Below are 12,171 nucleotides of genomic sequence, written 5' to 3'. Positions count from 1 at the left end.
TAGTTTCTCACTTGCTATATCCCATTCCAAAGGTTTATAGATTACTTATTTTATTTTGTAATACATGGCATTCTTTGAAAAAGAATCAGAGTGTGTTATTTTGGAAATCTCTAAAATGTCCTCTTATTATCTACAAAACCTGCCACTATTTTTAAGCAGCATTTTCATTCTGAATTTTTAACAATTGCTACGCAGTTTGCTGAATATACAGATTGCCCATTCCAAATTGTACACTGATTTTTAAAAACTGGCATATTTAAAAATGTGGAGAGAGTTCTTGTGTATTTTTCCTATCTGATTCATGTTTGCCATATAAGTGTGATTAGATAAACACCCATTGCGAATCTTAGATATTGGTTCTGTAGGAAAAAACGAAACAAGACTGATCATATAGGAGTTTGAAAAAAATATGCTGAACAGTTCCAGGGTCGTGGGTGAAAAAAATGACCTTAGGGGGTTGTTGAATTCTGGCTCAGAAAGACCCCCCAATTGCCCTGCCTACTTTAGATACATTTCCAAAAATAGATTGCATGACTTATAGTTTATATCCATGACTATAGTAGTTGTTTAAGAACTGTAGCACATGACTTTATGTAAATTTCCTACAAGACAGCCCTTTCTACTAATGAAATACTTCTGTGGGGAAAATGTGAGAATCAGATCAATAACTGTGTTAAAAGAATGTATTGGCATCTTGAAGATGGCACAGAAATGCTGCCTTAACTCAATGCACATGCAGGCATAATTTAAACGGCATTTGCAAACCATCTCATTTGTACTGAGAGAGTGCATAAGCCAAAGTGGGGGACATCCCTTCGTATTGCAAGACTAGAGTGCTTCAGATTTTCAGAATAATTAAGTATACCAAGTCTTGTACATTTTGAGAAAAGCCTGCTCTGCCTCAGAACTGCTGTTCAGCAGGAAGGTTTTTTGTTTTTGTTTTAACTTTCCACTTAATTTTGTTGGATGAACTTGTTACTTAAGTGAGACGGCACAGGCTCCCTCTTGTGGTCAATTTGAATATTATAAATGAGTTTATAATTTGACAGCCTGATAACTGACTGGTTTTCCAGGCTTTTTCTTTGACTGAAAAAATTAATGTAATGCAATAGGAAAAAGCATTACAAATACAATGAATGAAAAGACTATATAGGGCAGGGGTCAGCAAACTTGGCGGTCCACTGTCCCTCAGACCTTGTAGGGGGCTGGACTATATTTTTTTTGGGGAAAGAACGAATTCTTATGCCCCACAAATAATCCAGAAATGTGTTTTAAATAAAAGGACACAATCTACTCATGTAAAAACACGCTGATACCCAGACTGTCCACAGGCTGGATTTAGAAGGCGATTGGGCCAGATCCGGCCCCCGGGCCTTAGTTTGCCTACCCATGATATAGGGAGTAAGAAAGCTGCTGTCCACGGTTTATTGCAGGGGTATTTTCTGTCCTGAATCCTTTTTAATTGGAGATGCCAGGGACTGAATCTGGGACTTTAGACATGGAGAGCTTCTGCTCTGCTAATGAACAGCTTCACCAATGTAAGTCAGAAGCCTCTGGTCTTCCAGATGTTGATGAACTATAGGTCTCATCATCCCTGCTACTTGGAGACAAAGTCTCAACGTCAGCTGGAAGGCCGATGATTCCCCCACCCATGCTCTAAACCAGGATTTCCCAAACTTGGGTTTCCAAGCTGTGTGTGGACTACAATTCCCATCATCCCTGACTGCTGGCCCTGCTAGCTAGGGATGATGGGAGTTGTAGTCCCCTAAAAAAAAAACAGCTAGATACCCAAGTTTGGGAAACCCCGCCTAAACTAACCCCATCCAGGTTTGTGGAGCTATGCCATAGAAAGTTATTGTGTGACACTGACTTAGATTAATGCCCATTGGCCTTAATCTGGAAAGCCACACACTTAGCAGTAAAAGTGCACCCTCTGTGCTACGCTTGCAGACTCTTAAGGGCTGGAGACCAGCAGCCTCTCGTTAGTGATGGATGTGGGGGGTACGTGTGCCAAAGCCCCCCTCAAGCCCCACCCGCAGCAGCCAACCAGCATTGCTTCGTGCCTGTTTTGGTACAGCAGAGTGACCAAAATGAAAATCTTGCCTGTAGTTTCTCTTGCCCTGCTACACAAAATACATTTGAAAGAGACACCTGCTATCACTCTGACAATGAAAGCTGTCTTTAGCGTCATTTAAACACTTAAGTTTTAGATGCATTTTAAGAGAGTCAGGGTTAACTTTATAAATGCTTGAATATACCTGGTCATCTGATTTTAATTGGCTTAATTAAGGATATTACTGATCTGGTGTGGGTGTGTGGGTTTGTGTTTGGGATGTGTGTGTTGTGTTTTGTCTGGGGATGGGGTGAGAAAGGTGAAAAGAAGTTTCTTTTTTACGACAACAGCGAACATAAAAAGCTCAATGTTCTAGTGCTGTGGGGATTATTTCTAAGAGTTCAAGCTAAACATCTGTGTTGCCAAAGGGCTTTTTAGAATTAAGAATAGCTGTAAAAAAAAACCATAGTTAAAAGCACAAAACGTTGCCCGGTTGCAAATCATAAATTCTTGTTGAATTATTAATAAAGGTGAAAATGCAAGCAAAAAAAAAAAGCAATACAGACACAATCAGCTTATAGGAGCTGGTTAAAGTTTCTTTTAAAAAATAAATAAAATGAGAATAAAAAACAAAAAGCCACACACATACCTCTCTCCTGATTAAATTCCAGTGCACCACAGATTTCTTTTAGAACCGCAGACCTGCATAACTTGTAGCTCCCCATGCTGAATACAGACCACCAGCCATGTAGTTGAGTATTTCGCTCATGTCTTTATAGTCCTGGGCAGAAAACTTTGAAGTTCACTGAGCCACTGATGGTCTGCTGTACAAGCATTGTGCACTTTGGAATTGTGGGTCACAAGTTGTGCAGGGCTGCTTTGGGGTTTGAGGGAAGTTCCCTCATATCAGCTCTGATCCTAGTGGGATTCTTCAACTGTTACTAAAGCTAAAAGGGCTTTGCAAGTGGAGCAAAGTCAACCAGCCCAAAAATCACAGTTATGAGTATAGTGTACAAGTTTTGTGCCAGTTCAGACCATCTAGGGTTTTAAGTTTATGCACAAGTGTCTTTGAGTGCCCGAATACTCCCTAAGCAAGCCTACTGTTCATTTGAGCTACTCCCTGTACTCGTTAAAGGAGAAAGGAGTGATGTATGCAAGTATGCTGATTGGTGCTGCTGTACTAGCTATGTGGCTCCAGATCCTGTTGATCTGCTAATCATTTGTTGCTTGCTCCCTTTGCAACAGCTGTTTTGGTGGGGATGGAGAACCTGCCACCCTCCAGAAGTTGTTGGACTTGACTCAGCTCCCATCAACCCTAGCGAGCATGGTCACTAAGAATGATGGAAGTTGCAGTCCAGCAACAGGTTCCTCATCCCTTGCTAAGAACAGGCCATTTGGAACTGGAGAGCAGCTACATTCTGTTTTTCAGTGGAGGCTTAATGGCAATATTTTACACTATGCAGGACATGTCGAGTAAAACCTTGCCTCTGTTCTGCTACATCCTTACCGTGTGTCTATGCGTATTATTGCCGCTGGCAGCATGCTAACATGCAGCAAAGCCCAGTTTTCCTAAAACATAAGCACAAACTTAACCATTTGTTCTTTTCACTCACATAAGGGTGGTTTGAAAGGGAAGGTGGGGCTTATAGCATGCATGCAATATCATCACTGTGTCCAAATACAGATTTCTCAATATGGTTTCACTGTAAAAGTAGCAGAACTAAACAGCCCATTTATTATGAAGGAGGCATGGGCTACATTGCAGAGCCACATGTAGGCTTATTTAGTGAAGTGAGCAATGACTTATACTATAATGATCATCATCATCGTTGCGTTTAAGCCACTGAGTGCAGATGAATGTGATGAACCTTCTTAGAATAATCAAAAGCTGAAGTTCATCCCACCCCTGTGTCTTTTTACAACCTATAATGCCCTCCAGATTTTGGATTACAGCCCCTATCATCCCTGTCCCTTGGCCACGCTGGCTGTGGTTGGGGGAATTTGAAATTGCCAACAACTAGTGGGCGCCATTTTGGCACCTCTGCTCTTATCCCTATGGCTGCTGTCAGTAGAAGGGCCCACCTGAATCAGTTTCATTTTTCATGAAGTACCAATATCACATAATCTAGTGGATAGCATGGTCTGAGAGCATGCCAAGCACACTGAGCCTCAGGGCATTCCCTCACCATGGTAGCTGGGACATAAACATTATCAAAGCCATTCGCTCCCCCTTCCCAGTGAATCATGGATTGCTTATGCACATTCCCTGGAGCCTTGAGTATTATAGATTCAGAAGGGATTGCCAGTCCCTCAGGATATGTGTGGAGTACACAGCTGCTGCTGCTTTGCATGAATGGGACCAAAAGGAAGAATAAAGCAATTCAAATTCAGGGCTGGAAGGTACTATTAACCCTTCCCCCAGTGTTAAGTAATGCATCAGGCTTCTGCCTTAGGGAAGGCAAAGGCACTGGGAGGGGGAAATGAATGAGGAGGAGAAGAAAGGTGAAAGACACAAACAGCATTAAAATAATCCATGGCATTGACAGCCTTGGGGTAAAAAGAGTGAGAAATTGGGGCATCAGTTTCTTGTGCTGGGTAGTCTTTGTATGAAGATGGTATTATTACAACAGATGCACATGCACACTTTAGTTGACTGTCAGCTGAGATGTCACCATTAACCCTGCTCTCCAAAAAACCCCCATTTGTTTTCCAGCTAATAGAACATAGGAGGGGAAAACAAAGCTGAAGTGGTTCCATTTTTATGAGCAGTTTAGTCAAACAGTTGCCTGGAGGAAGACAAACTGTGGTTCAGACTCAAACTACTTAGTCAGAATAGGTCATTTCCATATTCAGCTTGGTTTTACTCAGAGTTAACCCACTGAAATTAATGGATCAAGCTTAGTCGTGTTTGTTAATTTCAGTGGGTGTACTCTGAACACCACCCCATGTCATGAAAACATAAAGCTTAATTCTCTGCAGAAATGTTAGCTAGTTGCATCACTATTCTTAGTTCAGGGTTTTGTCTTTGCTCTAGGATTATGCATTTGATGAAATGACATATTTTTGTTTGCATTTATGTAGGAGAAGTCCAGACGTGCAAGCAAAGGAAGAATTGTGGAAACACATTCAGTAAGTATGTCTGCAGGGGTGGGGAGCTTCCATAGAACAATACAGATCTATTTTTATGCATGTGGTTGTATAACTTATTTTTTGTGTGCAATCCTTTTCTAGAAAGGAGCTTGTGGACCCATCTGGCATGTCTGAAGAACAATTAAGAGAGATTCCATATACTAAAATAGAGTAAGTTGTGTTTTGGTTTTTTTCTCCTAGAGAACAGAGAACTCCTAGAGAACTCTGAGATTTGTATTGGAAAGAATCATGCAAGATTGGAGAGAGCTGCAAAGTTCTGTCTTAAATAATGAGGCACAATCCACTGTGAACATCGCTCAGACCTTAAACAGAAGTGAATCTCTGAGCTCCATTTCATTTCAGCCAGGCGTATATGTGTTGTGTTGCCAATAAATTGTACTTTTAAGAATGCTCCTCCACTTGTAGCTTAGTTCTCTGCAGTCTGCCACTCCCTCACAAATTCCACCCCCTAGCAAGCCTTAATGGCAGAAGTGAGCCTCACTTTGAATGAAATGAAATGAAATTTATTATGGTCCCAGACCAGATTCACATACTGTACCAAGCGAACACAAAACACAGCAGAATTAAGTCCGAATTAACTATCAAACATAACAATAAACAATAGGAATATGACAGCCATTATAAATGTGGTTTAGGTCTTAGTCTCTAAAATATTATCTAGAGTTTGCATCTGAGGCCTTAGTCTTTGTAATAGCACAGCTTGTTCCCTGAGTTTTATGGCAGCCGCGCAAAATTTGGCCACCCTTAGCATGATCTCTGGATCCTTCTCCTCTATCAGGGATTTTAAGCATTGAGGTTCAGACCCACTTGGAATTTTCTGTATAACAGGGGTGATAAAGACTGAGCATATATCCTCATAAAAACGACATCATAGCAAGACATGAGAGACGGTTTCCACCTCTATCAGGCCACAGGGGCAGACTCGCTCTGCATATGGTTTACCCACATATCACTTTGAAAGAAAATCACCTTAGGGAGCAGACCATAACAACAGACAGAGCAAAGGGGTTTCACATTCCTTACCCATCACCCATCACAGACCTTGTGCTGTTTACATCAAAACCCACCACCCTCCCCACCTTGTGCAGTTGGGACCAACCTGGATTTACACAGAGAACTTACACCATCCTGTCTAGTTTGGCTCTCAGTGGCATCCCCTGTGCTCCCGTCAAGTTTGCTGAACAGCACACAGAATGCTGAAAATCTAGAGCAGCTTTGGGGGAAATTCAGCCCAAGCTACCTTCACTTATAAACTCTCCCTTTAATATTTACTCTTCCTCTGATCCCCTAAAGTGACTGGTTGACCCGCTTGGCCCTTCTTCCTCGGCACACAGTCATCAGTTGCCAGAGCACATTTGCTCCTTTCAGATCAAACAGCCGTTTCGTTCTCGAAATTAGCCCATTTGGGACTTCCATGTAGAGATGCGAGCAAGTGCTTCTGACAAGTGTGGGATCACGTTTTACATCACAATGCAATTCTGTCACATCACTGAGAATGAAATAAACAAACAGTGGTAAACTTCTGCAGGTAGGACACAGAACATAAATCTCTTCCTCAAAAACACCTGCACTCACATAATTTTCTTAGCCAAGTCATACATTATTATTTTTAATACCATGGATTTCCTAATATGTCTGTCTTGCCAGTTTGCTGCCTTCTAAGCAGCCCAGTTTTACCACCATCACCTTACATTTCATAGTACATTGAGGCTGAGAGAATCATAACTTGCCTCTGGCCTTCAAGTGAGATTGTGTCTGTCGCAAAGGAAAAAACATATGCGATCATGTGTACACAATATTCATTAAGTAGCTGCCTTAAATCCGCTCTGATTCCAGGTGCATAGTAATCCATAATCCATCACGATGGCATTTTGAAAAATTTACATTTGTATGTAACCAAATTTATATATCACTTACTGGAACAAAAGACCTCAGTGCAGTTTACAATAGTTTACAATAGTCAGTAAAAATACCAGTTAAGAAATAAAAAAGCCACATAAACATTTATGAAACAGAAAATAAAAACAGTAATTTTAAAACACTTACACTTACTAAAAAGCACATGTCAAAATTACCTGCCTAGGTAGGCACCCAAAGTTTATAGCATGCACCAAAAATAATACAGGAAATTTTAACATGCAGGTGATTGTCATACTAAAGTATCAACTTCTTGTCAGTGCAAGAGGAACATCATGTGGCACTTACGAGTTAGTTTGAGGACATATGGGTTGAGGAGATCCTTCAGGTAAACAGGTCCCAACCAGTTGAAGGCTTTATACATAAATCATATTGAATTTGGCCCAGTGACAAATCGGAAGCCAGTCCCAATCTATGACAAGGGTGTTAAATATAGACAAACAGTGCTATTTTTCTAGAAAAAGAGGTGCTGGAACTCACCATGTACGCATCCCTTGTTCTCTTAGAATGGCAACGGTGCCCACCTGAGAGGTGCTGGAACTGAGTTCCGTGAGTTCCAGCTGAAGAAAAGCCATGTTGACGGGTTCTGTCAGAAATCGTGTTGCAGCACTCTGTACTAACTACTTTCCAGACCAAATACAAAGGATGCACACAGGGTGTATTGCAGTAATCCAATCCTGAAGTCATCAATGTCTGAACCATAGTCAAACAACCCCAACTCACACCTACCTAAGCCTGTGTGCGTACACACACCCCAATATATTTTAAAATAATTTTGCTCGCAAACTGTGTACACCACCTTGAGTTGCTTGGAGGAAAGGTGGAATACAAGTGAAACAAATCTCTTTCCTAAGAAGTCAGAGGGTAAGGATGGGCTACAGAGGGAAGGAAAAATTGAATATAGGGCAAGATATTTGCTGGCAACATTTGCTCACCAATGCTAATATTACTAATTGGTAGCATTTCTTATTCGGTGTGGATCTTTTAGTTGTGTTTTTTTTTTTTATTCTCAGACCTGAGGCTACTGTATGGAGGGGAAATTCTGTTTGATAATTTTATGAATTTCCTATACATTCTTAATATAAATCAGGGCTTCCCAAAGTCTCCAGCTGTTTTGGACGGCAGTTCCCAACATTGCTGACCACTGGTGATAGCAGTTCCCATAACTTGAAACATTCCACTTGACAGTTGACACCACGCAGCTTAGCTTAGTTGGTTAGAGCATAATGCTGAAAATGCCAAGGTTGCAGGTTCAAGCCCCATATGGGACAGCTTTATATTCCTGCAAGGGGTTGGACTAGATCAGGGTTTCCCAACCAGTTGTTTTTGGACTACATTTCCCATCATCCCTGACCAATGGTCCTGCTAGCTAGGGATGATGGGAGTTGTAGTCCAAAAACAGCTGGAGACCCATGGTTGGGAAACCCTGATGCAAATGAACTTGATCGTGGAGGTTAAACAACTTTCCAGGGTTGTCAACTTTTGTATTCTTTTTGATGAGAATCCCTTGTGATACTAATCTGCTCCTGGAAATGTTAATTCCACTTTAGGACTCAAGGCGACCCTGTTCGCATCAGACATTCCCACTCCCCTCGAAGTTATCGCCAGTATCGACGGTCGCAGTGCTCTGACGGAGAGAGATCTGTTCTGTCAGAAGTTAAGTAGGTCAAGTATTTAATTTGCCAGTGGTTTAATGATAAATGCTACCTATCCCTACCCCCAACTCCAATTTAACGAAATTATTGTGCAGCAACTTGTTAAAATATTTTATGTTCCCTGGCTGACTCCTCAGGAAAAAAAGTTGAGTGGGAGAGATCAGTGGTTTGCACCTTGGCCTGTTACTTAACTCCTCATTCTGCTTAGAATCTTCTATACCAGGTCTGTCTAACAGGTCGATTGCAATCTACTGGTTGATTGCAGGACGCCCAAGGTCGATCCAGTGATCCTGAACGATTGACAAAAAAAGCTCAACAACTTTTGTAAATCCAATGGGTGGATCACTGCCATAAAAGTGGGAGTAGATCGCAGTCTCTTGGGAGTTGGACATGCCTGTTCTACACCATTGCCAACAGGATGTTGGACCTTCCTGCATATCCAGAAGCACAATACACTTGTATCAGAAGTGCTACCCTGTTAGAGGAAAGGGCAGGGCAGTATATGAAAACACTTGGCCTCTTCCTACTCCTCCTTTATTGCTTAAAGGAAAAGAGGTCACTGCCTCACTTGTATCATAATATGGGAAGCAACCCTTGGAACACAGGACCGTAAATCAGCAGTTAAACCTTAATTAGAAACACTTAAGAACATTTCAAAGTTAGAATAATTGAATTCTATCCTATACTGGGGGTCTAACGAAGATCGTTGTTCTTGTGTGGGTTCCAGTTGGGCTATAGGAGAAACAGTCAGCTATATATCCCCTTGAGTTGTATTTATTACTGAGAGAAAAGCACTGATAGGATGCCTGTTCATGTGCAGATAACTTTTTAACCCCAAAACTTTTCTTAACGTGTAAGCGCCATACATCTTGCCATTTGTTTTCTTTTTCAGTTCAAAAACAGACCTTGTACCTCCATTACCTGTAACCCGTTCCTCAGATGCTCAGTGCCCCACCATTGCAGTATCTCACCAGGTTGGTAATTTGAGTATTTTAAGTTGCATATTTTGGGGGAGTGGCAGGACAAGGAGAGACTTATGCAGCTTCCAAATCTAATTCAGCTTAGGTCATGTGACCTAGGACCCAGGTCTTACAACTTGGACCTACATTCAGCTGCTGGCAGTAGCCTGTCCCATACAGTCCTGAATGGAGCTTAGAATAGGAGTAACTACAAGTGAAAGTTACACTGGCTTCCTATAGTTAGAATTGTTGTGTGTGACTCTAGTTAGTGCTAAATACCACACCTGAAATGCTCTCAAGGGATGGTGGTGGTTCATTGGGACTGCAGCACACAGAGGAAAGGAGTCAACCAGGCATAGGCAAACTCAGCCCTCCAGATGTTTTGGGACTACAATTCCCATCATCCCTGACCACCGGTCCTGTTAGCTAGGGATGTAGTAGTCCAAAAACATCTGGAGGGCTGAGTTTGCCTATGCCTGTCCTAGCCTAACTTCACTCCCTCATTCTTACAGTCATTTACCAACTCATCCATCCTGCCACCTGCCTCCATCCTAATTGATTCTGTTAGGATGATATGCTGTTAACACTTACCAAACAGTATTCGGATGTTGCTGAAATCAAATGCCAAGCAATTCCAATGCCACCTCACCTCCACATTTAAATTTAATGGATTTAATTTAGGATCCCTCCGCAGACGCACTCTCAATCCCATGCATTGCAATGTTAATTTCAATTTAGTCATTAGCTAGTTTGTTGAAGTTTGAAAGCTTTCAGAAAATCAGTGTTTATAGTGGGAGTATAGTCGTACCTCGGCTCTCGAATGTTGGTCATTTTGATCGTTGGGAGTCGATAAAAAACCGGAAATGAGTGTTCCAGTTTTCAACTGTTCTTTTGGAAACCGAACGTCCGACAGGGCTTCCACGGCTTCTGATTGGCTGCAGGAGCTTCCTGCAGCTAATCAGAAGCCGTGCTTTGGAAGTTGAACATTTCGGAAGTTGAACAGACTTCTGGAACGGATTCTGTTCAACTTCTGAGGTACGACTGTAGTACCGTATTTTCCCGTGTATAAGACACTCCCCCTTGTATGAGAAAACCCCTAATTTTTTTTAACCCAAAATTAAGAAATCGAGGCAGAGCCAGAGTCCAGGCTGCCCATGTCAGAGCCTGAACCCAAACCCAGGCCTCCCGCACCAGAGTCAGACCCACAACCAGAGCCCCTCTGCATTCACCATCGATGTATAAGTTGTCCCCCAATTTTTGACTAAATTTTAAAAGCAAAAATCATTGTCTTATATATGGGAAAATACAGTAATTCCTTTTGCAGAACTGTAACCAGAACACAGAACGTGACTTAATTCTCATCGGTTGTGCATTGAACTTTTAGTAATGCATTTTCTTTCTCTTCAGAGGCGAAATGGATCTAAGGACAGTCTAATAGAAGAAAAGGCACAGGCACCCATCAACAACCTCGATGGAAAGCACAGTGCAAAGACAATAAAAATTGTACAAGCTTCACGGCTTAAGACAGAGACTTGATTCTTCTAGCAAAGGACTGTGAGAGGATGCTGCTCCTTGGCATTTTCAAATGGTACAGAAGTCCAACTACACTTAAACTGCACAGATGGGATTTTTGACCTAAATTAAAGCAAAGATTTAAACTATGAAATATTTCTTGAAGACGAGGCAAATTGCTCTGAAGGACAACACCAATAAGATCAGAGGATTGAACAAAACAGCTGTTGGCTTACTGGAAGATCTATGAAAGTAAAGGCTTTAGATAATAATTACTCCAGTTCCAAAAACCAGTTACAGCCGATTGTTAACCATGGACAATGCCCTGGGTGACTTGATCCAAAAAATGGAAGTATCAGCAAAGATACAAAAGCAATGTACTTGCCAAATGTGCAATAGTAAATGTTTTCTGAATTTAAGAGTAAGGACTGTAATTCATATGCCTATACTTGCCTAGCAATCTCATTCTTATTCACAGCAATGTTGATTATTTTATCAGAACTTTATACAGTGAATTCTACAACCTGCTTGGTTACACAAAAGCAGACTGTCTTGTATGCAGCTTTCCAATTTTTAATGTCCTAAAATTAGGTCCTTAAGATTCATGCTATTGTTGCTGATGTTTTTAGGATCTTTTACTGTGGTTCTAGAGCAGGTTTCCCTAACCTGGTACCCTTCCAATGAGTAAAAATCTCATCATAAGAATGAAGTAAAAAATATTTGCAGGGCATCTGGTTGGGGACGTTCATAGAGCTATGAATGAGGCATCAAATTATAGAGTTGAGAACAGAGAAAAGTGTTCAGCTGTAAAAGGTGTAGCTATAATATTTTGAAATGAGTTGCCACCACCTTTGACTTAAGGTGCTACGATATAATGAAATATTCTTAAGCAACCAATGTTTAGGAGCAGGGAGGGGCATATGGC

At 41.3% G+C, this 12,171-nt stretch overlaps 1 protein-coding gene across 4 annotated transcripts in view; it reads left to right on the top strand.

Annotated features, from left to right (window-relative positions):
* The window catches only part of EPB41L4A (erythrocyte membrane protein band 4.1 like 4A), a gene marked incomplete at its 3' end in the record, with an annotated part of 95,833 nt that extends 84,168 nt beyond the window's left edge, over window positions 1–11,665 (top strand). For 3 of the 4 annotated variants that reach the window (XM_080972668.1, XM_080972669.1, XM_080972670.1), the window contains exons 19-23: window positions 5,135–5,182; window positions 5,285–5,353; window positions 8,671–8,781; window positions 9,668–9,749; window positions 11,142–11,665. In XM_080972668.1, the coding sequence (XP_080828794.1) occupies window positions 5,135–5,182; window positions 5,285–5,353; window positions 8,671–8,781; window positions 9,668–9,749; window positions 11,142–11,270 (439 nt within the window). Of the gene's footprint in view, window positions 1–5,134; window positions 5,183–5,284; window positions 5,354–8,670; window positions 9,012–9,050; window positions 9,750–11,141 lie in introns of all 4 variants that reach the window. The other variant, XR_013977164.1, reaches the window with a different exon arrangement.
* Window positions 11,666–12,171: the final 506 nt, after the last annotated feature.

This window comes from Podarcis pityusensis (assembly GCF_964106645.2).
Source record: "Podarcis pityusensis genome assembly, chromosome: 11".
Lineage (NCBI taxonomy): Eukaryota > Metazoa > Chordata > Lepidosauria > Squamata > Lacertidae > Podarcis > Podarcis pityusensis.
The sequence above is the reverse complement of the archived record's forward strand: the minus strand, read 5'-3'. Positions and strand labels throughout refer to the sequence as shown.